This window comes from Haemorhous mexicanus, chromosome 1 (genome assembly GCF_027477595.1).
Source record: "Haemorhous mexicanus isolate bHaeMex1 chromosome 1, bHaeMex1.pri, whole genome shotgun sequence".
Taxonomy (NCBI): Eukaryota; Metazoa; Chordata; class Aves; order Passeriformes; family Fringillidae; genus Haemorhous; species Haemorhous mexicanus.
In genome coordinates this window covers 137768958-137795452 of record NC_082341.1, presented here as the reverse complement: position 1 = coordinate 137795452, position 26495 = coordinate 137768958, and the positions used below count along the sequence as shown (strand labels likewise).

General features: G+C 36.6%; 1 protein-coding gene across 8 annotated transcripts in view; it reads left to right on the top strand.

Annotated features, from left to right (window-relative positions):
- Window positions 1-26495, top strand: part of UBR5 (ubiquitin protein ligase E3 component n-recognin 5) — an 86571-nt gene that overhangs the window by 29127 nt on the left and 30949 nt on the right. For 5 of the 8 annotated variants that reach the window (XM_059864960.1, XM_059864950.1, XM_059864933.1 and 2 more), the window contains 15 exons: window positions 1753-1902; window positions 3853-4064; window positions 8267-8383; window positions 8463-8573; window positions 9266-9420; window positions 11309-11426; window positions 12242-12426; window positions 13196-13305; window positions 14862-14974; window positions 21547-21690; window positions 21788-21899; window positions 22093-22247; window positions 23097-23294; window positions 24430-24640; window positions 25276-25320. In XM_059864960.1, coding sequence (XP_059720943.1) covers window positions 1753-1902; window positions 3853-4064; window positions 8267-8383; window positions 8463-8573; window positions 9266-9420; window positions 11309-11426; window positions 12242-12426; window positions 13196-13305; window positions 14862-14974; window positions 21547-21690; window positions 21788-21899; window positions 22093-22247; window positions 23097-23294; window positions 24430-24640; window positions 25276-25320 — 2136 coding nt within the window. The remainder of the gene's footprint in view (window positions 1-1752; window positions 1903-3852; window positions 4065-8266; window positions 8384-8462; window positions 8574-9265; window positions 9421-11308; window positions 11427-12241; window positions 12427-13195; window positions 13306-14861; window positions 14975-21546; window positions 21691-21787; window positions 21900-22092; window positions 22248-23096; window positions 23295-24429; window positions 24641-25275; window positions 25321-26495) is intronic. The other 3 variants (XM_059864915.1, XM_059864942.1, XM_059864925.1) reach the window with 3 other exon arrangements.

Sequence of the window (26495 nt, the reverse complement as noted above, 5' to 3'; positions counted from 1 at the left end):
GAATCCCAAATGGTGTGCTTTTAGAAGCACAGCCTACACTTGAGTGGATTACTTAATTAATGCAAAAAGCATTTATGTAGGTCTTGCCTTGAACCCACTGTGTTCACTGGTTTGCAGTGCTGTTTTTCTGTGGACAGTTGGTGGTATGTGTTACATTTCCTGTAGATGGGAGTTTAGAAATATGAGGATGAATATTCTGATGTGCAGGCATGTAAAAGTCTTAAGTGAATTAATACCATCTCTGAGGGCAGACTTCTGGCTCCTTTTCAGTTTTTTGATACCCTCTACTTCGGGTTCCTCCCTCCATTTCATTCCAGACACTGAGAAAAAGACCTATAATAATCAGATTCTGCTGTCAAGAATGCTTGTTTTCTAGCCACTATTTCCTTTTATGCCTGTGAGATAGAGGCTGAGAACTGGATGTGCGGGAACTGTGCTCCTTCCAGGTTTCCTGAAGGGAGTCTGTGTATAGCTTCACATGAGCTTCGTGGGTGGTTTAAGCTGATAAGGTTGTCTTACTGCCAGAAGGCACTATCTTGCCATTCCCTTGCATGGGGGTGAGATTTTTGGGCCTGTATGGGCTAATTTGGGGAGCCTAGTTTTTTCTTTTTTAAAGTCAGATTTGCTTGAAGGTTTGGGAAGGGCAGAACTATTTCCTTCGGCAGCAAGCAGTAAGGTCTGGTCAGCTTTGCAGCATGTCGTGAAGCTCCACATTTGGGGCTCTGATTACTCCATTAAGTGAGTCTGAAGATCCATCCCCACCTTACTTCTAAACCCAGTGAGCTTCTGTTTCAAGCCAGGTGAATGCACTAGTTGTAGATTTAGAAATTCCCCCTTGTCCCAAGGAGGGATAAAGGAGGGAAGTAGGACTGACCTTTTGTAGGAAGATGGTGGTCAGGTTCAGTTGTCTTGACAGTCCATATTGCTGGCCTTCAATAAGTCACATGAATTTCCAGTAGCCTCTTTTGTGTGTGGATAGAAGCTTTAGTTACTGGAAGGAGATTGTTCTGCATTTTAATGATGATCATTACTTCAGGGAAACTCAAGTTTTCTAACACAGAAGCTAGGACAGTCACAGTATTTAATATAAGTTCAACCTTTAGGTTTGGTTGGGTCTTTTTTTAAAACTGCATGGTATTAAAACATTGTGCTTTTTGCAGATAACTTGTTCGTGTAGCTACCATTTAAAGCTTTGTATTGAGAGTTGCAAGTTGCTAGCGTGTGAATTAAATGAGTACATCATTCTCAGAAAGAAACATTACATGGAGGAAGGTGCAGTCTTTGGCATCAAAGACGTGGCTGTGCAGAGGGTGCCTTTCTCCGTCAGTGCTGTCCTCCCTTCATTCTAGGTCATCTTGGGAGTTCTGCATCGCATGCATGAGTGTGTGTGCACATGTGTGTATATGTCTCCATCTTACTTTAGTGCTTTGTTCTTTTGAGTGACAGTCAAAAGTTTGAATTTCTGGGATACAGAACAATATGTTTTGGGAAAGTCTTGTTTGGGAAATGTAGTTAGGTAAGTGACAGAGCAGTTCTTGCACGGAAGCTGGTTTTGTTCACTAGTTCACCAAGCTTGATTGTAAATGTGGTTGCATAGGAGGCACATGAGTTTGCACTGGTGAATCTGAAGAGCAGAAATTCAATTAATAGATAGGATTTTTTTTTGTTTTGATATTTGCTTAGTTGATGGTCTCTCTAGCTGATGTTTTAAGTAGCTGATTATTCACTTAAGACCCTTGTCTCCTCTTATAGAGGATCTAATGTCTCTTCTGGATGCTGACATACATTCTGCTCACCCAAGTGTCATTATTGATGCTGATGCTATGTTTTCAGAAGATATTAGTTACTTTGGTTATCCATCCTTTCGGCGCTCATCACTTTCCAGGCTAGGCTCATCCAGAGGTAATTTTGCACCTTTTTTCTTTGTAATAAGTAGTTTGCTGTGGGAAAAGCTAGTGATAGTACACACTGGTGATTTAGATGCTGATTTAATGTGAAAGTAGACTGTACTATGTTGTCAAATATAGAGTAGACAAGTAGCCTGCTGCTCATCAAAGTTATTATGAATTCTGACTGTTAGCAGGTAAGTTCTGTAAGAACACTGGTAGTCATATATTAAAAATATAATTGTTGATCATTGGTGTTGCAAGGTGGTATAAAATTATTGCATGTTAAGTTTATTTTTAAACTGTAGTGTATATACCTACTAATAGATTGCAATACAAATATATAATTTGGCTCAAAAATTAGTAATAATCAATGACATGCAGCATTCTTAATACTTTCTTTTCTTCTTCTTCTTTCTTTCTTTCTTTTGGGTTGCTCTTTGTACACTGTTCTTCACATTTCCTTAGTTGTTCCATGACAGAAATTACCTTTACGGAATGAGGAACTTAGGATAACAAGGAGGGAGAAGAAATCTAAATTTTACTTTTTTGAAGCATTTTTACAGTTGGATAAGGAAAACTATTGGCAGGTGATAAAAAAAGCTCTTTGAGCAGTGTTAGGGCATTTTTTCTTTTAAGCATTATACACTTGAAAAATTTATAACAGACCATGCAGCAATTTCTTATCTTTTTGAGGCTGTTGCCACAAATACCAAACTGTTAATCCAACCTCTGGTGTGATTGTTTATTTTGTTTTGTTGCCTTTCATAAACATGTTTTAATATATGAATTGCTGAACATATAAGTTCCTGTTACAAAATTATTAGTCAGGGGTCAGTGTGATGTTTGCTAGAAAACAAGTACAGTACTTATATGAAATACATCTGTAAGACAGGCTGTCATGTTTGGCATGTAAAGACTTTCCCATTTGTCTAATACAGCAAAAGACCCAAGACTTGGTGTAATCCATTGAAACTATGAGATAATAATGCAGTCGTCTCGTATATGTAGTTCCAGTTGATTTTTGTGAGCATAAGTGAGGTACTTCATAGGTTAAATGCATTTATGTGCATGTGCGAATATTCAGCGTCTGACATAACTCCTTCTAAATTCCTCCTTTTTTTTCCCCCTTTTCTAAGGTTATTTTATATAAGAAGTTATTCTATATAAGCCGTTACCACAAATTTCATAGTCCTTGTTCTCCATGCATAGTTGACTTGTGGAAAGTTAGTTTGATTACCTGATTTTAAAAAAATTTCTGCAAGAGTGAACTGCAGAGTACTGGCTTTAGACAGTTTATAGGCCAGTTGGAGGGGAAGCATTTTGGTAAGGAACATTTTTGTGTCAGGATCCTTTTAAAAACTTGTCTGACTCTTGAAAAGTTTTCATTTAATCTACTCAAAGCAGATAGACTTTAATTTATTAAATCCAATCCTCTAGAGTATTGCTTTAAATGAAAGGGGTTGGATTATCAAACATGTATGAGAACTTTTTTTAATGCTTTCTTTCTCTAACCTTTTCAAATTACTGTTTTTTCTGGGAAAGTTGCTATGAAACTCTCTAATAAATACTCTTTTTTGGTTTGCATAAAGCTGTCTGACAGACTGTATATCCTTAAGATTCTTCTGTTGTTGTAACTACATTGATAAAACTACAAAACTGCATATTGTACTAGAAAACTTTAAATAGAAATGTTAAATGTATTTGGCCTCTTTTGATGTAAGTGAAATTTCTCTAGCATTTTTTCATAGTGCACAAAACTGTAAGCCTTTGTGTCTAGCCAATTTTACATTTAGTGATTCTAAAGTACATATTCTTGAAAGAGTTAATATGTTGAATGTTGCATGTCAGGACTATATTTTTAATCTGTGTGAGTAGATTAAACTGCTGTTAGTTGCATCCTGAAGGGTCTTTACTAGAGAGTGGCTTACTTTTATCCCACTGGTGTGACCCAATTGCATACCAGTTCTCCTTCTTCCCTTAGAGAGAGACTCTGAGCTGTTGCGTGAACGTGAGTCCGTTTTACGTTTGCGTGAACGAAGGTGGCTTGATGGAGCCTCATTTGATAATGAAAGAGGCTCAACAAGTAAGGAAGGGGAACCAAACCTGGACAAGAAGAATACACCTGTTCAAAGTCCTGTTTCTTTAGGAGAAGACTTGCAGTGGTGGCCAGATAAGGTATGGAATTTTTTTAATCTATTATTTGCATGCTGTGCAATTGATCTGTTTTTTTTTCTGAATAAGTAACTGAATTGCCTTTGTGACCACTTTGTGACGTCTTAGTTTTTTGAGATACTGTAATAAAGCATATTCCTTATTATGCACTTAGTTAAATTACTCATAATTATTGGCACCCTTATAGCTGCACTTTTGTTACTACTGTTTTAATTTTCTTCTCTGTGTAATTTCAAGATACTGCTGTAGATCATAAGGCTTAGGGTTTTCTTTTTCTTTCTTATATTTATTTGGGTGCTCAAAGCATTTAATTGGCAGTAGGAAACTCATGAAACAATCTAAACTATGCTTCATCAAAGAAACATTTTTTGTTAAGCATTATTGTTCCTAGAGATACTTTCAGTTTGAGTGGATTGGGCTTTTAAACTACAGTAGTAAAAATTTGCATTTACTTGCAGTTGTGTTTTGAGTTGATCAGTAATTTGGTTGCTTCTTCAGCATCCTTTGGCTTTGATCAGCTGTTTTTCTTTATAACATTGATTCTATATTCAAGGCAAGAAGTAATAACTGCACGAGATAAAAGTAGTGGAAACACCAGCTATATGTTGGTAATTGATTATCTGTGGTCATTGTCTTTGTGAACTACCTGGGTGTTTGGGGAGATGAATTTTTAAAAACGTAAATAAAATAAAACCCAAACCAACCAACCAAACCAGAAAGCTTCCTAAGAATGGAAGTGATCATCTGTGTTTAGTAGACCAAATTTTACTGACGTGCTCTAGTGCTCCCATTTCTGTCTGTCCACGGGATCCGTGAGGTTGCTTTTTTGATCTGTCGCACTTTCTTTTTTCTGTGTCTCTGTTCATTTCAGACTAAATCTAGATAGAAAGCTTGAAAAGGTGAATATAGAGGCTTATTTCTGCTAACAGCAGCGTGACTTAAGATGCAATTGTCTTCTTCTGGGCATTCAGACCGAGAAATTAAGAGACCTAAAAAGAATGTTTGTTTAGTAGTTGCTCTGTACCAGATCTTTTATGTCTAAAGTTTTTCCTTTGTTTATTTTGGGTTTGTTGTTGGTTTGGTTTTGTTTTGTTTTTCCTTATCTAGTAGCATTGAAGTTTTCTGTCAGTGAAAGTTCGCAGCTTTTGTCCCCCTAGCTTAGAATGAGAAAATCTAGCTTGGTAGAGAGGCATTCCAGGAATTTAACATCAATGAATAAATGCAGTTTAGATTTGGAATACTGACTCATCATCTTTGTTTTGGTAACGTTACTATGGCCATTATTACTAGTGTGGGGTTGTTTTTGTTTGTTTTGCTGTGATATCTAACTGTATGCTTGTGCAGTTTGTATATACTGAACTGCTTCCCACTTACCTGTTTGCATATGCGCTCATATAAACCCCAGCTTCTGGACTTCCAGTTAAATGAAGGTGTCTTACTGGAAAGGCCTTCCATTTTTATTCAAAAGTAATTTAACTTTCCATCATTTCCTTCAGCTGAACATTCATAAGAAATGGTTCTGTGTCTTTTCCTGCTGTAAATCCAGTATGAATTTTTGTTGGTAGTATTTTCGAACAGAAATTCTTCAAGGAGAAAATCCTGGGGGAGATGGTTTAGCAGAGAGGTCAGTTCAGATGTCTCTTCCACTTTGGGAAATAGGAAGGGGGTCTTGAAAGGTTATTGGAAAAGACAGTAAGCTTGGGGGCAAGTGAAAGCACACAAGAAACTACTACAAAAGAACCAGTCATGTTTGCAAATATTTTTCCTTCGTTTTTCATTATTCGAACCTTTTAGCTTTTGGGACAGAACTCTGTAGAAGGCTGTGATGAGGGTGGTTAATTTTGTTTGTGGGAGGTGAAGTACCAACCTGGGAGGCACGGGTGAAACTTTCAGAAAGCTGATAGTGCTCCCAAGTGCATCAGTTTCACCAGCAATCTGAGACTGGCAGTGTAAAGATATGTTGCTCAGGTACTGCATTTTCTCCACCTAATAAACATCATCAACTGCTCAGGAATCAAATCAGTGAGTACATTCTTCTGCTAATTCAAATCATGTTACACTGTGGAACTGTCAGTCTGCACTTGCACTCTATCAACCTTGTGCCACATGTATTGGTAGTGTAGCAATGGCAAGTATGGCTGGTCTTTCCCTGCTTGACTGTAATTTAGGTGCAAACCAAGCCTTTAGTTTTTTCAAGTAGGTTCATTCTGCTTGAGATACTAGGGTTTTGTCAGTGGTCTGCATCATCTTCATGTGTGTTAATTTCTCTGGTCTGAAATCAGAATTTGTAGTTGAACACAATTCTCAGGTTTACAGAAACAGAGCTGTTGTGTTATTTGTGCATCTTTAAGCGATTGGTTGAATGGCCCTCTGGAGGTGAATGTGGCATTGATCCTGAAGCGCTTAGTTCACAACTGCTAATATTTTGATGGAAGGTAGAGAAAAAATTTGATTGGCAGGTCTCTCTAATATTCAGCTTCTGGTACAAAGCTATTTGTTTTTAAGAGATATGTTAGCGAGATAAAAAGTCAAAATGAGAGTGTCTTGGAGCAAAAATTAATTGCTTTCCATACTTAACTGTGAGGCATTAGGCAAGCTAACTTCTGAAGATTCATCTATGCTGATGAAGTAGAGATGCATCTCATTAGACTACAGTAGGTTCTGATGACAGTTCTTTCTCAGAATGTGCAATGTTTATGCCATGGCATGTATTAATAATCATGACGTGGATTAGTAGTTGTGTTGCTTCTTTGCTGTGTTGGTAGATGCCCTCCAGAACAAAACAGTTCTCTAATGATTTAATAAATTCTAGACACTCTTATCAGGCTATAAAAGAGAATTGCCTGTGATTGCTTCTGTCCTTTCCTCCTGCTGCTTTTCTTTTTCCCAAAACACTGAGTATTTGGCAAGAACTGTACTGAATGAATCCTGTGTCAGTCACGGACACATTCACACCTTTTGGAGCGTGCACTTCTGAGCATGAAAACAGTAAAAAAATAGTGTTAATGCAGACTTACAAAACTAAAAATGTTTCCACTTTGAAACTTCTGTGGTGAAAAGTCTCCTTATTTAGAGGTCAGGTAAATGTACTGGATAGTGGTACTTTTTTAATAGCTTACTGAGTTCAGTTTCCCCTCAGATGGCTGAAGTACTTAAACGTGGTGCATTGTAACCTGAGAGTCAGTTAAAGATACTGATCTGGGGAGATAACCACTGCAGAGAAGAGCAGATACCATCTTTCAGATCTGTAGCTGTAGAAGACAGCATTTGATTTTATATTCGTTTAAGATGGTTTTTTTTTTCATTTTTTGTGAAGCTGTAAGTGGAAAAAAAATTTGAGTTATTAGTAGTAAGGAACTTCAGAAAGACCATGTTTGTCCTATAGCTGCACTTGCTGAGGAGCAGTGAAATGTTACAAATGTTTCTCAGTAAACAGAATTTAATGTTTTGTGAAATCACTCAAATTCTCTGTAGTTTGAGGTCCGTTTCAATGCAAGGAGGAACAGGAATTTGCAAAAGTGAGGTTGTAACATTGTATAGTTGCATTGATACAAAACCCAGTCTGAGAGGCAGGAAATCAGACCTCTGAGGTCCCTGTGGGTGTAGGATGAAGCAAATGGACCAACTGATGCCATGTAAGTAGTAGAAAGAGAGGTTGGTGTTGTTTGCAGTTACTTACTTCCAGAAGTGAAAGATAAGAATCGTTTAACTGATAAAACAGTGAATTTAATAATTGATTTCTTGGGTAGCTTGGAAGATACCTTCCTGACTAAGTAATGGAATAGTGGAATTATGTTGCTTTTTTCTTAATTCCAAACAGCCAAAATTTCAAGCAGAATTTGTTTTTTTTTCAATGTTGCAAGTCAAGAGATCTTCTCATCTCTAATTTTATGAGCCATGTTGTGTTCTTAAAGCACCATGTAAGCTCTTAATAAACTGTCCAAGTTAATTGGCATGTATATGCTATTGCTAAAGGTCTTGGAAAGAATAATTTTATTTATTCCCTCACTTCATCAGAAACAATGATGTTTTGTGTGAGGGGCCATGATGATCTTGAGACAATCTGGATATATATTTTCATGTTCAGCATTCATGGGTGCCCTGAAAAAAAAAAAACAATTCCAAGTTCATTTTTTGCATTTATATGTTTTTATAGATGTATTTGTAATACCATTTTCTTAGACTTCGAATTTCTGTGTTTGTAGGATGGAACAAAGTTTATTTCTATTGGAGCTCTGTATTCTGAGCTTGTGGCTGTTAGCAGTAAAGGAGAACTCTATCAGTGGAAATGGAGTGAATCAGAGCCTTACAGAAATGCACAGGTACTGTATAGCTTTAAATATTCCCCTTCAGAATTATTTACATGCTTTGAATATCTAAAATACTTTTTTGTTTCTAAAGAATCCCTCACTACATCATCCACGAGCCATGTTCTTGGGGCTAACCAATGAAAAGATTGTGCTCCTTTCTGCAAATAGTATTAGAGCAACTGTTGCCACGGAAAATAACAAGGTATGAAATGTTTGCTGGTGGATGAACTTGACAAAGCTGGGTTTTTTCAATTCCTTGCAGTATATTGTAGAGAAGTTGTTTAGTCAGCTTCATCTACACCAGAAAGTACTCAATTCATTTGCTCATTCCTTTCCTTTCCTCTCCATGAAAAAAGTTTTTGAGAAAGATATCAATCAGATTTAGAGCTGAAACAGTGAAAAGGTGCCTGATTATATGAAGCACTTGACTTTTTGCTGTTACAGTAGAACTGACTCTGGTTTGGGAATAGAGAAGCTTGTTAATGTTCTGTAGAGATTTAGTAGAAAAGCTAAGGAAATTGAAGCTTTCAGTGGTGTAAAGTAAGTTAGTTAAATATGCTTTTCAGCCTGGTTAGAGTGAACTTGAAATTGATTTGGTAAAGACTCCAACACATTCATATACTTTGACAGGTTTCTCCTTTGTTTTTTTCAACCTTTTTGATAAGGTTGAGGACTGGAAATAGAGGGGAAGACAATTCTGGAAAGCTCTCTTTTGGGGAAAGAAAGATAGTAGGGGATAAATTTCTGAAGGATATAATTGCTTCTTTGTTTTGTGATACATTTTTTCCTCCCATTCTAAAACCAGTAAATATTACATTAAAGATGCAACTGATGTGCAACTTTTCTTCCCCCCCCCCCCCCCCTTCTCTATTCCTTTCTTTCCTTCTCCCTTAGGTTGCTACATGGGTAGATGAAACTTTAAGCTCTGTAGCCTCTAAATTAGAGCACACTGCACAGACATACTCAGAGCTTCAGGGAGAACGGATTGTTTCTTTACATTGTTGTGCTCTTTACACGTGTGCTCAGCTAGAGAACAACTTGTATTGGTGGTAAGTAAATACTGTGTTTGTGTACAACAGTGTGGATGCTCTGGATGTCTTCATGTCTCTGGCTCTGAGAAGTGTTGTAAAACTGCTGAACCACCATTGTTCTGAGTTTGGTAAATCTGCACATGATCTTAGATTCCCTTTATAAAATATATTTACTCTCTTTTGTAATGCCTAAAGCTTTTGGATCCAGTTATAGCATCTTTAACAGAATAAGGCCATTCTTTTAGGAGATGTGTGTAAGTGCTTGAGCATTCAGATGTATCAGTACTACACAAGATCAGAGAATAATTTCTATGCCTTTTGGGTCTTTCAGATTATAAATATGGAACAAACTTACCCACATATGAGGTTGATATTCCTCTGTCTGGCTCTGTTAGAAGATTTGGTCTATTATTTTGTGCTCTACATCTTAGAGAAGGGGGAATTAACATCAAATGCTCCCTCTGGAGTTTGTTGTTAAAACCCTTTCAGACGTAAAATATGAAATGTTAGTTAAAATATTTTAACTGATAGCTTCATGATTAAGAAGCTTACACCAAAAAAAACCCGAACAAAACAAAGCAAAAAACAAACCCTCAAAAATAATACTTCCAAAGGGCTCTGAAATGAATTTCTAATTTAAGGGAATTAATTGAGTAATACTAATGCATTGTCAGCATGCATTGTTTTTCAGTGTGTCAGGAGTCATTGCATTATGTATCATGCCTAAAGTTCAAGTGGCTTTGAGGCATGGATGAGCTCAATACTCGATGATGAGCTGGAAATGAGAGCATTGAAAATTAATTGTATGAAACAGCTTTCTCATTAAATTCTATTAACTCTGAAAATATTTAAGTAGACTTGTAGCTAGACTTGTAAACTTCAGGTTCTTGGCTCTTTCATTATGTCATGGCTGACATAGCACACGTTAATTATTCTTTGTATAGATACTGCTAAGCTGTAGCATTGGAGATACTTGGCTATTAGAACCTTCCATATTTACTAGAATAATCTGTGCAAAATACAAAAATACTTATTAGTGTTTACATGGAGTCTTTGGAAGCAATTTATGATGTAATGTGTCTTTTTCTGTTTGAATGTCAGCTGAGGTAATTTTATGTTACCAGATTGATGCAGACAGAAGCTTCTGTTCCTATTGATACCCTGAGTTACAGTGATCTGTAGTACATGAGACAGGATTTAAATTTCCAGTGTTTCACAGGACTGATGCTTTTTACATTTTACTTAACATGAAGGAGCTTCTTGAATCAAAGCTTCTAACTATATAAGCCACTGACTGAAACATGGAGTATCAAAATAATGAGCATGCTTAACTGTGTATGCAGTCATGATTTTCAACTAAACCAAGTGGATACAATTACAAAAGAAGTGGGTTTTTTCCCCCCTCTTACAGTGGAAGTTGTAAGAGCCCCAGACTCCTTCAGCCATGTAACCAGAGAAAAAGTGAGGCTTTTAGAATTTGGAAACAAAAATCATGTTCCCCAGAGGTTGCAAATTCTGGAAATTGCCACTATTTGTGGGAAAGATATCCTCAAGTTCAGGGAGGCAAGCTGCATCTTGAAAGCTGTGACTGGAGTATACCACCTGTGACAGAGGTTTTGCAGCACTTCAGACTGGAAGGAGAGCCATTTAGCAATGAAATAAGTCATGTACTCTGCCTCTTCCTCCTCCTCTATAAAAATTTGGGTAGTCGAGATGAATTTGTAAAGTTGGGGTACATATGGAAAAAGATGACATTTCTGCAGTGCTTTGAGATTTTGGAGAAGGTGGCACACACACTTGAATGTTTGCTCATGATTACATTAAACAGAAGGAATAAAACTCTTCAAAGCTGTGAACAAAGCTTTTCTTTCACAGCCTTTTAAAAATAACATGCATTTTTCCACAGGGGTGTAGTTCCTTTCAGCCAACGGAAGAAAATGCTAGAAAAGGCCAGAGCGAAAAATAAAAAGCCGAAGTCTAGTGCTGGTATCTCCTCTATGCCAAACATAACTGTTGGAACCCAGGCAAGTACAGCTCTCACCAGTGGCACTTTTACCATGGTATATGATGAGCTTACAACATGCTCTTAAAAAAACACAACAAAATTAATAAGCACAAAAATTATACACAAAAGTGATAGCAGTAATGGGAAATTAAAATAGTATGTTTGAATTATATGGCTGTAAATGGCTGTGTCCTGTTAGTATTGTTGCTGTTCTACAAGTATGACTCTTGCTGCACAGAAGAACAAGCTGTACTCATGCAAAGTACTTCTATTTTAACTTACCTTCTTATTCTGCATTTTGAGAGAAAGTAAGTATAGAAATACAATTCCCTGTAGAACTAATAGCTTTGTAAATGATGAGGCATTTAGATGCCTGCAGTATTAATATCTAGGTTTGATTTATTTATGCAGTGTGACAGATCTTTGGTTTCAAGCCTTTACCAAAAGGGCTAATAACTGATACAGAGAATTTGTTTTTGATAAGTACTAGAACTAATATGAGACAAAGCAGCCCTTTCCCAGGGAGTACATTTCTTTTAATTGCAGAGCCATTCTAACTGACACTGTGATGAGTCTCTGTTATTGGATTAATTGTTCCTTTTGTGGTTGAGCATCTAAATATTATACATTAAACAGTTTCAGTCCTAAAGGTGTTGCTTTCAGATGTGAATTTCACAACAGCTTCTTTTTTCATACATAATGGACTTTCCTCTTCACCTGATTCCATAAGTTTTCTATTTTAACTACTACATATGCCACCAAGAAAATAATGTATGTATGATTTCCCTCAGTAGAATTCATTTTTCTTATAGAAATAAATATTTCTGTCTCTAGGTGTGTTTAAGAAATAACCCCCTCTATCATGCTGGAGCAGTTGCTTTTTCAATCAGTGCTGGAATTCCTAAAGTTGGTGTGCTAATGGAATCTGTTTGGAACATGAATGACAGCTGTCGATTTCAGCTTCGGTCCCCTGAGAGCTTGAAAAACATGGAGAAGGCCAGCAAAACTACTGAGGCCAAGTGAGTGTGGAGACTGTGTGCACATGCACACAGATCATTCATGTGTTACTCTCCTGAACTGGGGAGCAATAATGGAAAAAGAAGGTCAGATTTTTGTAATTTTGAAAATTTTGTGATCTTTATGAGGTAATAGGTTTCTTGTAAACTTGGCTAGATGTGCAGAAACGCTCACTGCAGGAAAGGTGTCTCACTTCTGTGAAAGCACTGCATACACGTGAAATGCAGGAGGAGTATTAAATGAGGGCTTGCCTACAGTGTTTCATAAGGTTTCCAAGAATTTATATTTTAATAGCTGAAAATGGAACCAGCTGTTTCCTGGCTCTTCATGAGATTAAACAGATCTCTTTCAGCCCCTCCATAGTTTGAAAAAAAAAGTCTTTTGAGTTGACAGTTGCCATTTAAATGTTTCTTAAAACAGATTTAAACAATTTCAAGTAAAGTTTGAAAATGTATAGCAGCTCCGGAGTTTCAGGTTACTGTATAAAGCTAATAAAAAAGCTCAAATGAAGCTCATCATGTTTATTTTCTGTAATAGTGTATCTGTGCTCAGTTGATGATAAAAAGCCAATCCCTGATTAGGCAGCATTGTACTATCCCCAGCTTCAAGATTTATAGCCTGGTCAGTTAGGATGGTTGTTTTCAAGTGTGGAGTTACTTCTTAAAGGTATTGTTAAAGGAACAATGCTGGAATACACTGGTGCTTTGTCCATTGTTACAGAAAAAAATTCACTTTTTTCTTTCTTCATTTGAGTACTAATTTCTATTCTAGACCTGAAAGCAAACAGGAACCAGTGAAAACTGAAATGGGTCCTCCACCATCCCCAGCTTCCACTTGTAGTGATGCATCTTCAATAGCAAGCAGCGCATCAATGCCATATAGTAAGTAATGTGTAGCTCAGAGTAAGCTTAGATAATTATGTAGATAAGAAGTTTCCATAAAAGGCAATTCTATGGTGATTCTGTACTAATTTCAGAATCCTTTGGTTTTTCATTCTGTACTGCAGTGTAGGTAAAGGCTTTTGTAATAGACTTCAAATAACCCGTGAATTGTCAGTGTTAAATAAATGTAATAAGCAGTGACTCCTCTATGTAAGGTGTATCTGTGCAAGCATAACGGTTCTCAGAATCAGAAGTATCTTTCAGGAGGTGATCAAGAGGAAATTCTAAAGATAAATTTATTTTTAGTTGCAATGTGATAATGAGTTTCTTTGCAGCCAGGAAGTTGATCTTGTTTTGGAAAGCTTCTTTAAAGAATAAGCTGCTGTTGAACAGCTTGCCTTGTAGTTGAAAGTCAGTGCAGAAAGCAGTAGTTTGTATCTATTACAGAAAATGTCTAAAATCAGACATTCTTTACTAACATACAAAAGCAGTCAGGGAAGTTTAATAGTACAAGTTGTGCTTAAAAACCTGAAAGGCTACGTCCAAATTTGTGCAACTGGACTCCTTAGGCATTTTTTTTCCTCAATTTAAACACATATATTTATAAAATGTAATTACAATGCCATCATTTGAAGAAATCTTCTCTCTGCAGCTTATTCTTCTAATTGTTCACAAGCTGCAGTTTTAAGCAGCATTGACCTAATGACTCAAATGGCCTTGTGCAGTGACTGAGAGTCTCATCTGCTCAGATCTGCAGTACTCACTTATTTTACTAGAAGTCTTTTACTATTGATTTCTTTTCAGTTCATTCAGCTGTAATTTTCCACTGACATCTTTGCTTGGGCTTTTGAACTAGTGTTTGGAATTAACTGTGCAATTAGCTTAGAAGTTCTCTGCTGCTTACTTTAAATATGTTGATAATATTAATTACGCTATATACTCAACTTGGAAGATTAAAGGTTCTTGTCAGTGTTAATTTAGCCATGTTATGTATTTAGATTTGATTCTGAGTGTACTACAGTTGCTGTTCAGATGAAGTCTGCAGCAAATCTAACTGTACTGCAATTGCCATTAGCCCAAATAAATATTTTCTGCCTCATTTGCTATTCTTCTAGAAGTTTACCAAGTAATCCATATGTGGTAGGCAAGCAGACTTTTTGTAAGGTTGATTCAAAGCACTGCAGCATGAGTTATGTGAGCCCTGCCAAAACAGGGCTTGTTCCTTGTATTTTAATTTTTGCATTCTAGTTACTGTATTATTTAAAATTTTAAAAAATACTGTGTTCTAATTACTTTTCTTAAATATCTTTAAAATTGTTTTGCTTATCATATAGGCTTTATTAGTTTCCAAATCCTTAATAAAACATGAAAGTGACATGATATACTTGTTAGGTAGCTCTGACTCTTAAAGTTGTATTCTTGTTAACCTCTTGTTAATTTCTGCATTTGACTGCTGATAATCTTTTGAGGGAAGGGTTTGGTGTTGAACATTGCATTTTAATGCTTTAATTGAGTATGTCAAGTATTTCTTTTTGGTGCTAACTTTTTTGTCTTAGAGCGACGACGATCTACTCCTGCCCCAAAAGAGGAGGAGAAAGTGAATGAAGAACAGTGGTCTCTGAGGGAAGTTGTATTTGTGGAAGATGTTAAGAATGTTCCTGTTGGCAAGGTTTGTCTAAAATCTAAAATACACTGGCCCAATGTTTTTGGGGATGGGGGGAAGAAAAGGAATTTTCTTTTAGAAGAGCTAACTGCTTAAAAAAATCTTACTTTCAGGGATGCTTGAGAATGTTTCTCATGAGTATGACTTTAGCTGTGTTTATATTTGTCCATAACATAATGATAATAATACAGCGAGTGTGTTGTGAGTAAAACGCGATAAATCTTAAAAAATTCTGCAATTTTAAGTTGTACCACAATATTGTAAAAAACAGATGTGTTTTATCCAAATACTATTTTGTTGTCTTGAGCAATAGCTCCCACATGTCCAGTGAGATTGTGAGGGTTTACACCTGTTATGACTGACTTTTAAGTGCACATAGGTAGAATATTTGGGTGAATCTCGTGTTCTGGCAAGCAAAGAACATAAATATTTTTGTTAGAAATTACACACTTCATTAATATGATTAAAAAGTTATTTGATTTATTATTCCAGAAAATCCCTTTGTTTAATCCTTGTAATGTTTTCATTTTTTCTGTAATATACCTTTGCTCCGACTCAAGAGCCATACAGAGGAAAATACTCCCTTTTCTCTTTTGGCACTGTTGTGTGATGTTAGGAGGGATTAGGTCCTCTAGACAGTTCTCTGGTATGCTTTTCAAAAATAAAAGCAATGAGAAAACTGATAAGGTTTTCCTCTAAAGGAAAAGATTGGGTTGCATTCTACTTGATTCATAAAAAATTTTAAAAAATGTTCTCAGAAGAAGATCAATAACTGTCCAGCAGAAGGCAGCTGAAGTTAGTAAGAGTTATTTTACTTACATCCCTAATGGATTTACTTGTGTGGCAGTGTAAGATTTGCCTTCAGCAGTATCTTTGAAAGGAGCAGGCTCACAATGAGTTTTCATTTTCAAGTTTAGGTCATTTCTGCAGAAGGGAATATGGAGCAATTTAGCTCATTGTAACACTTCAGTTTCTCCAAATAAGATTTTGAGATCTAGTTGAAGTTGCTGAAACCATTGTTTTCCGCTGATACTATCTTTGGCAAAGTCCCTCTTGTCCTTTTCTGTCCTTCTTGTTTTAGATCCTAAGATTTTCAGTACAGAGACTGTTCCACTGTTTCTGTATGCAGTTGCAAAGGTGTTTGTGCATTACATCAAGAACTACTATAATCAATATAAAAGAGCTTGAATTTTTATGTTAACATTTTCACTGGAGTGCTAAAATCATTATATGGCATATCTTCTGAACAGAGTTCATTGGTGCTGAGTCTATTGTAGATCAGTCGTTTATGGCAAAAATGCTTGTTTTCCTTTATAAAGCGTGCTGTCCTTTTCCAGTGTTGTATACTGCCACTCATGTTTTTCCCTTTGCAGTTTTGTAATACTTTATCTTTAGAGCTTAGATAGAATCCAGTAGACAAAATCATAACTATATTTTGCCTGGTAGTATCCAGGTTAAAGTCAGAAATGCAGTTTATTACCAGGCAGTAAACAAGTTTAAGCCTTGTTACATGTTCTGTTTGTAATTTGGATCAGTTGTGTGATTGGATGAAGGAAAACCAGGGGCACCTCGGTCTGCAGAAGAGTTACCCTTGGCAGTTTTTTCCTACAGACTCCAGAGTAACGTTGTTCATACTGGAGCAGTAATGTTTGTAATTGAGCTTGTTGTGAGCTGAATTGTACACAAAGAGGATTTGAATTCTGAAAAATCTGACTGTTGTATCCATAAGTAACTTTTGAATGTGTGTGTGCAGAGGTTCAGACTGCAAAAACATGGTTAGATGGGTTTGGGCTCTTAGGACTTGGGGAGTTAAGAAGATCTGCCCTTTTATAGTCCACCCAGATATACATTAATCTGGTCTTCCATGGTCTTCTGTTTACTGACTGACAATCTGAAAGGTCACATCTTTGATGTATTATTATGGGAGGCTTCAGTGGCACCAGCATCTTGCACAAGAATATACTGTTCCAGTGTAACCTGGGAACATGTTAGCCTTGGTGTTTCAGAAAGTTGGAAAGGCTTTGAAACAACTTTGAGTTTTAAGAAATTGATATTACAAATCGTGGTGTCAGTGGAGCGGCACTTAGCTTCTCTCAAAGTGTCATCCAGTAAAATATGTAAGTAAAGTATTCACAAGCTCCATGACCACATGGTCATGGAGCATGTGAATACTTGGGCATCTTTGAGAAATACACACTGGTAATTGGTGGATATTTTTTGAGCACAATGTGAAGTCAATTGCACTAAACAAATTGATTTCTGAGGCCAAAAATCTTGCTTTATGTAATGATTCAGATTTGAAGGAGTAAAAGGAATAAAGCAATTATTTTAGTCCTTTTACCTGCAAGAGCATCCAAAAGTTTAAACATTAATATTCTTTAAAATAAAATGAATAATGTGTGGTAGCCGTGAGCTTCTGTCAAAATGTTTTCTGTCTTTTAAAATTATTTATATAATTCTTTGTTTTACACAAAAAGAAAAATTTTCACTTAGTCTTCAGGAGGTGGAATTTAGAGATAGGAAAGGAAGGGGTTCAGATTTACTGATGTGCAGCCTGGGTTCCTGAAATGGTTTTGTGTCTAGAAATTTTATGTTCCCATGCTTTTGGATGTACGCAGCAGCTTCATGATGTCTCTAAAAAATGTCTGTTTAAAATTCTTCCATGACCCCTGCTGTGTTCTGTAGAATGGTGGGCAGGTAGAAGGTGTTGACTTCTAAAGTGCCCCTGTCTCTCTGGGCACTTTGTTGATAATGTAGCAGCTCTCCCCTGAGTGCTAAGATCCAAGATGACTGTTTGTGATTATTCTGATACCAGTAGATCATGCAATCTGCATTTTACACACTGCTTTTTAAGTGTGGATTTCATATGATGCCAAAGTAGTGAATGACCAGAGTGTGATGAGAGTGCAAAGTCTTTCCACTGAGGTGGTGTTGAAAGAGATTAAGAATGCATGTCTGCTAGATACTCTCTTGTAGTTAGTCATCTCCTTGCTCCTTGGAATTTATTACCTTCCAATCTCATTTCAATTTGAATCCTTCATGGCTTGGAATGAAATTAAGCCTTTATTCCTCCGAGTCCGTCACTAGATGGAAGAGATAATCATTCCAGGATTATCTACCTGATGAAAGACTGATGGAATGAAATAGCCTGGCACTTGTCCCATCTCTTGTCTGCACTGGTGAGAAGTCTGATGGAGTGTTCTTTAGTGTTGTTGAGAAAAGATATGGGCTGAAATAAGCCTTTGTTACTGCTCACTGGTATCAGAGGGATAAAAGCTTTTTACTGTTGATCCCATGTGATTTGGGATTTTCTACTTCACCACATTAGCTTCTGGATCTCTTCTGAAATGGCTTAAATGGTGTCTGAAACCACTGCTAGAACAGAGGGATGGGGAACCTGGGTTGGAGCTGCTTTTTTCTTCTTTGGCAGCTGCGGTTCGTTTTGGTCTGAGGCTTTCCATTGGCAGTGTCCAAGGCCTCCCCAAACTGCTTCTGGTCATCAAAGTTATCCTCAACCAGGTGAGAATCCTGTGTATTACCAATTTTGCAGTTCCTATACCCAGAAAGCCTGTCAGCTCCTAGGAATTTTGTAAAACATAAATTTGGGTTGAGTAGTTAGTTCTTACTTTATATTGCATTTTTTCAGTCAGTCAATTGATTTTGTTTTTTTCCTTTGATTTTTGTCTGAGATTGAAGCCTTCTAATGTGAAGGATAAATTGAAAGAGCTCAGACTGGATCTTGCCCTAGAAGAGTTACCCACTCCCTATTATGAATCTGTTTGTAGTACCTTTGGGATAGAGATAGAAGCCTTTTCTGTGATGTTAAAATTTCTTCCATTTCAAAAAGAAGATTGGGTAGGAAGTTGAAAATTTATTTTCCCTGGTGTGTTTTGAGGAAGAATGTGGTGATTTTGGAGAGGGAATGGTTCTATGATTTCCAGTGGCATTCTGGTGTTAGGGACTGTGGAAGTGGATTGATAGTAAGGATAAAGGAGTTAACAACTGTGTTCATCTTTTAGTTTCTCAAATGATTTTTTTTTATTCTATGAAAAAGATCAAGTGTTGTTATCTTGTAGTTGAAAATGCACTAAAAAGGTATTCCGCTTTTCGGAAAAAATTCTTTAGTTTTCTGTTTTATTGCTTGCATTTTTCACTCAATTCATTCTCTTAATTAAGTCCTAGTAAGGCACATCCTGTGCATGTAGTTATGTAAAATGCTTGCTTCTAATTGGTGAAACTTTTGCATTAGCAGTATCAGCAGTACATTACTTGTGTAAGCTAAAGCATCTCAGCCCTTTTAAGTTTTTGCATTTTATTTTTGTAATGAGTTTTAAAATTATCTCAGACTTACATAAATTCAATTAAAGAAGAATGTTTATGTTGCATATTTATCTTGTTTGATGCTGGCTCATTATGCCACATCTTTGCTTTGGAGCTTTCTGTGTCCAGTTGCTGTCAAATGCTTCACTCAAGCTCTTTGCTCACTACATGAGGGGATAGTTGTATTTTCCTTCTGTATGACAGCCAACAGCTATAGTAGTAACTTTAACTAAAGAACTGATTTTAGGTTTGAAGAGGTGATTATCTTCTTAGCAATATCTTAATAAGCATATTTTCCAGTTTTTAAAGATACGTGATTTTCCTGGAGAATGGGAAAGAAGAAATATTTGTCATGTGGATGCTGTAAGAATTCCAACACTTCAAAACTGTCATCATTTCTCTGAACACATCAAAAGTGATATAAGTGAGAAATGATGTTGTTGGTAACACTAAGAGCAGCCAGAAAGCATGCAGTAAAAACCCTTTAATTATGGAGATATGTTAAAGATTGGGGAATTGTACCTTTTCTTAAGGTGTGCTTCCATCAGAGAACAGCCCAAATGTATAAAGTTCTTGTAGGAACATTTAGTCATTAAAAAAAAAGACAAATATTCTACATGTTGGACTAAAAACTCTGATTGAACCATTGGCATGTGATTACAGGCTTATAAGTTACTCTGATTATCTTAGAAACATCTAAATGTACATGGAATAAAGTTTTTTTACTAAACCACAGTTTTCTTCTAGAAAGTTGTCCTGCCAGTCTCAATAGAATTCTGTCTTTGTTTAGTCCAGTTGATGGTTAATGTCTGAATCTTTTGACTAGGTCTGGATTTTGAAATTTTTGGGTAGCATTCTTACAGCTATCAGTGATGCTCTATTACTGGAACTTGTAATTCTGCTTCCAGAGTGAGGTTTCAGCATGTAGTGAGCAACTGCTGTAACTCTGTCCACAGTAATCTTCATTACAAAAAAATCTGCTAATGCTTTAAGGTTGTCAATGTATCATTTTCTCTAGTGCACTTGATAGGCTGCACTTACCTAGAAAAAGTGGTAGAAAACATGGATTTTTCTTACATACAGTATCTTGAAAATTTGAGACATGTTTTTTTATTGCTGGAGACCTTTCAGATAAGTTGGTTACATCTAGACTTTTGTTTGTTAAGCACTTCCTGTGTAGAAACAATTGAGAAATTAGGGTTTATTAAAGACTGATGGTTGTTTATATCTAGTTTTCATCAAGATTGAGAGCATACAGAGTTCTTATTTCCGCTCATAATTAAAACAACGTCTCTTCTTTCCCCACCCCCTTCTGCCTTAGCTTTGTTGTTGTTTTAGGAAAACTATGGTCTCTGCTGGAAATTCAAAGGCCCTTGCTGTTTGGTGATAGCACAAGAAGTTCCTGAATCAAGGAAGCCTGTTTTGACAGCTTTGGTTAGATTAGTTGCATGGCAGCAACTCTTTATAGAGGCTTACAGTCTTGGAAATGCCTGTGTCAGTGTAGAGTTGAATAGCTTCTGTTTCCTTGGGGGGCCAGAGAAGGACACACACACACACACATACATGAAGAACATCTGGATACACTTGTGCGTATCCTTCAGTCCTAAGGGACTGAGTGGAGAACTTGACCATTGAGTGTACAGAACAGGTGCTAGACTGGTAAACTAACAGGTCTTTTTTCCACTCTGTACAGTCATGTTGAGGAAAGAGCACTAAAAATTTTCAGGTGGGGCTAAAAAAAGTTTTTTTCCTTCATCTTGTAATATAAGATCTAATGGACACTTGAAGAAGGAGACTCAGTGTAGACTTTGCTGTTGTTGAATTGTTTGGAATTCATTGCCACAAGAATAGTGTTTATTTCCAGAAGTGATTGCACAAATTAATTAGAGAAAGGTCTGTCCAGGCTATTCAGCATGAACTTGTCCTGCTGTTTCCAGGAGGTGGAAGTTGGAAAGAGACCAGGGGAGTACCAGTAGGAGCTTCTTTAGTCAGTTGATGTTGGCTTCTCTTGGATGTAGGATGCTGAAATGGAGGGACCTTTGATATGAGTCAGGATGCTTATGAAGTCATTAGGAAATACAAGTTTTTCAAATTTCAGTAATTTTAGCAAAATGACAAGGGTAATGACCAAGAGCTATATAATTTTATCACTGGATATTGTAAGTTTTTTCCTCTCCCTGAAAAAGGTGTGGTTTATTTTGAAGCAAATCAGGTTCTGTTCAGCCTTTTGGTAAAACTCTCATGTGTTCTGCCTGTAGGTGCTAAAAGTGGATGGTGCGTATGTTGCTGTGAAATTTCCAGGCACCTCCAATAACGCAAACTGTCAGAGCAGTTCTAACTCCGATCCTGATCCTTCTTCTCTCCTCCAAGACTGTAGGCTGCTCAGGATAGATGAACTGCAGGTATGGGTTTGTGAAACATGGAGGAAACAATCATTATGTACAAGTGTCAGCCCTGTGTGTGCTTAATTGCAGCTTAAAATTTTACATCTGTTTTCAGGTTGTAAAAACTGGTGGAACTCCAAAAGTTCCTGACTGTTTTCAAAGAACACCCAAAAAGCTGTGTATTCCTGAAAAAACAGAGATCCTAGCAGTAAATGTAGATTCAAAAGGTGAGTAGGACTTATCCCATGAGTCCAGATCTGTTGGTTCCTTTATTACCTGTCTCTCATCCAAGTGAAAAACTCCTGCTTTCAAAATAACATAACCAAGTGCTTCCATTTCTTAAAAGTGCTTTAGTTAGGAGTTCTTTTACTGGATGCCATCCATAAAACATTAACTTTTTTTTTTCATGTGTTTTTGAAGGAGTGCATGCTGTTCTGAAAACTGGGAACTGGGTTCGATACTGCATATTTGACCTTGCCACAGGAAAGGCTGAACAGGAAAATAATTTCCCTACTAGCAGCATTGCATTCCTGGGTCAGAATGAGAGAAGTGTTGCTATTTTTACAGCTGGACAGGTTTGTGGTTTTGTGTCTCAATCATTTAACCTCACTGCACTTCACTTTTGTCTTCTTTGAATGAGATGGTACAGCCTTCTGTAAGACTTCTCCAAAATATGGCAAAGAAATAGTACTTCAAACAGGTTATGAAAAGTTTGCTGCTACCTTTAATATTTTGATGGCACAAGGGCAATAGCAAATAACTTACCTAAGCACATCTTACTTAAACTCTGCCTTGAATGTAAAAAAGAGAAGAAAAAAGGTGACAAAATGGTTCTTGGGTTAGGATCAACTTGTTATCTAGCTGCATTTTTGGAATGTGATCTAGCTATATTATGGAGCTGGGTCAGATATAAGTCCACTCTTGAGAATAAATCAAAAATATTAACAAAGAAAAAAAATTAATCTGTAATTGACTGAAAATACAGATTCACTGAAAATGATTGAGGTTTTGTGCAACTCTTCCACAAATGTGATACACTTTGTTTAGGATAACTGAAAGAAACAGTTTTTGCAAAATAATTGAATTTGAATGTTTAATTTCAATATATTCAACTTTACTTGGAGCATTTAAGTGAGCTAAAAGTATGGTTACTGTTTGTTTCACTGGTAAGATTAATCAATAAATGTTTATCAGAAGGGAGATACTTCTACTAATATTTATTATGTTAAACACATTTCAGGCATTTGCAAAAGGGAATTTCCTATCTTATGTTGCGCCACTTCTAAAGATAGGAGTCAATGACATAAATGAGAATCTTGGGTAAACTGTTGTAATTGTTGCCAGTCAAGAACTGGACCTTTTGGGGAGGATAATAATTATAAATTATGGAGACTAAATAATGAAGCCTTTTTTTCCAAACGTAGGAATCGCCTATTATTCTTAGAGATGGAAATGGTACAATCTATCCAATGGCAAAAGATTGTATGGGTGGGATACGAGACCCTGACTGGCTTGATCTTCCACCTATAAGTAGTCTTGGAATGGGTGTTCATTCCTTAACAAATCTTCCTGCTAACTCGACCATCAAAAAGAAAGCTGCTATTATCATTATGGCCGTTGAGGTAAAATATTTTCTCTGCTATGGAATTATGTGCTTTTTTTTTTCTCTTACTATTCTAAAGTTATGCTTAAAGCAGCTTCATGTTTGGATACTGATTTATGTTTTCACTATTTGAAAGAAGCTAATTTCAACTGAAGATTCTCTTAGAAACACAAAAACATCAAATTTGCCAAGTAAAGTGAAAGACCCTTTTTTGTGGGGATGCATGTCTTCTGTATCGGGCTAATTAGTAGGGTTTTTTTAGGCATTGATTTTGAAAAGGTTACCTTTTTTTAATATCTACTAACATTGTGCAGTTTCATTTGTCTCATGGGTGCACAGTTTTTCTCAGAGTTCAACCAACCTGTTTTGGTTGGATCCCTGAGAATGCAATACTTTTTGGTTTTGTTTTTGTTTTTGTTTCTATTTAAAAAAAAATCTATTTGAAGCATATATACTGGGAAACTAGGAGAGGAAAGTGAAGGTTTTTTCACTTTAATCACCTGTAGAGTTCTGTTCTCATCAGTGATGTTGTGTGAGTAGTTGTGCTGTGAATTTATATGTCATACTTGTAAAATCTTGTCAGTAATTTGTTAGCTCTGCTGTGTGTTCTGCTGCCACCCAGAGGTACTGTGTACCTGTTAGACTGAGATGGATTTCACAGTGCAGTAGTATTCCATCATTACGGAAAAACTGGTTATACATGGAGTGAACCTCCCAGACCTTCAACAGCTTCTAATCATTCACTTCTCAGCATATATATCATGTGTTTAAAAAGAACTAGGTTAGAACTCATTCGTGTACATCCTTAGGCTTTTTCAGTTGTATCACTTTTCCCACGTTACATGGAGCTATGAAATGAAAGTAATCTATCTTAAGAATCCAACTGTGAAGCCAAAGGAATGCTTTTGTGAGCCTGATGGCATCTGCTGCTCCGTTCCTTTTGCTTATCTGTGCCTGAATGCACACAACTCTGTTCTTAACAGTGCTGTAATTGAGATGATGAATATTCTGAACAGCTTCTGCACTAACTTCCAGCCAGTGTTGAAGACCTTCCTATTAATTTCAAAATTAGAAGAAAATTAGAAGTATTTATGGAGCTTTTATCTACCTTTTGTGTTTCACATTTCTGAAATATTTTATTCTTTTGAGTACAGAAACAAACATTGATGCAGCACATTCTTCGATGTGACTACGAGGCTTGCAGACAATACCTGATGAATCTTGAGCAAGCAGTTGTCTTGGATCAGAATCCACAGATGCTGCAGACATTCCTTGGCCATAGATGTGATGGAAACCGTAATATTCTGCATGCCTGTGTGTCTGTATGCTTTCCAACCAGCAACAAGGAAACAAAAGAGGAAGAGGGTGAGCTCAATAATATAATGAAAATAATTTGAAAATAATATTTTCATGTGTTTTCAAGAAAATATGAAATAAGGGCTGCATTCTTCATATACGGGTGTATTAAAATTTAGCACCTAAAATGTGCCCTGGCCTTTCAAAGGTGGTGAGACAACATTTTTATTACTCTTACAAGGTTTTATGAGAATTTTTTTAGGAATTCAGTAGTTAAGAGCACTAAGCTGTTTAAATTGATTGTAAAAACTTTTGACGTTCACATGTTAATTTTAGATGAAAAAAGTATTCTTCTACTTTTGTGTTGCTAGGATCCCCTTTATATCACTAGTAAAATTTATGATAAATGGTATGTAATAATTTTGAAGTGTTGTAGACTATGTTAATACCTTCAGTTAGAAATGCTACTTGTCATTGATATGTATTTAAAAATGTGGATGAACGACCTATTAATGCCAGTTACTGACACCATTTTAAAATGTCTGGTAAATACTGTTATGTAAAAAGCATGTTAACAGAACAAGGTTGCTAAGTCAAGCACTCAAAAATCAAAGAATGGCAGAATTAAGTTTACCCATGTGCTGTACAGAGGTATGCATTGTGAAATGGTCTTTAATTACACCATCATACTATTTTTTCCACAGGACTACCTCATTCAGTGCACAAGATGGACGGTGCTCACCGAATGGGTAGCTATTCAATATTTCTTTTTATCCTCATCATTCAGTGTGTGGCCCCATTCCTTACTCTTGCACACCATACAAACCCTGCACTGAATAATGAATGAACTTCCTTGTGGGGTTTTTGTATGGTGTTGTCATTGAATTTTAGTCATTTATAGACCTTAATTGTTCCTCATATCCCTGTTTATAAAATGGGGGTAATGTGCAGCTTTTTCATCTCTTGCTTGGAGTTTTATTATAGCGTGAAGTTTTTCTGTATTCAAAGCTACTAACTAATTTTGAGCATTCTGTTTGAGAAGCCTAGGGCCTGATTTTGTGTAGGTGTTACTTCAAGACACCGAATTCTATGACTGGATTAATCATAGTTTTAGTTGTGCTGTGAATGTTAATTATTTCTGTGAGTCAGGCACCTTTTAGGTGTCCAGAAATGAGTAAAATGTATCAAGATTGTCTGTAAAAACTTGTTTCACAAAGTTCTGTGTGCTGATAGATGTGTCAGAAGCAGGTTCCTGTTTTCCAAAGCAATGTTCAGTAGCATTAAACACAACACAGTGTTTCCCCCTCTCCTTCCCAAGCTGCTGCTATCCCTCCCTCACATTGCAGCAAACAAGGCATAAACAGTCTGCTCTCTGTACAACCCTTCATCTTTAGTGTGTCGTCCATCCTGTGCACTGACTGAGGCAGGGGCATTGTTGCTGGGCACAGGGCGGGTGGGATGACAAAACAATCCGAGACAAAAAACCCAAACCAAAATAAATAAACAAAACCAAACTGTGTAACTGAAGATTGTGTTACTATAAGCACGCAAGGAAGTTGAAATAAGGATGCATGGGCAAACTTAATCCGACTTTTCCTAATTGAGTGCTTGTCTTTGCAACATTGACTTTTTTTTCAGTAACTTCGTTTGGGTGTAATCTAACTTTCTGAAAAATGAAAAACATTAACCTGATAGACTTGTGACACTCCTCTGCCTCTCTCTTTTTCCTCATAAAACTTGTACTTGAAGGCGATACATGTCTTGAGATTCAGGTCATGTTTAGCTTCCACCGTAACTGTTAGTGATGGATATTAGGACAAGCTTATTTTCTGTTTATCATCTGGAGGGCGATGGTGATTTATGTTACTGTCTGGGAGTTATATTTTACTCTTAAAATGTAAAAGAAGTTTGATTTAGAAGTAAA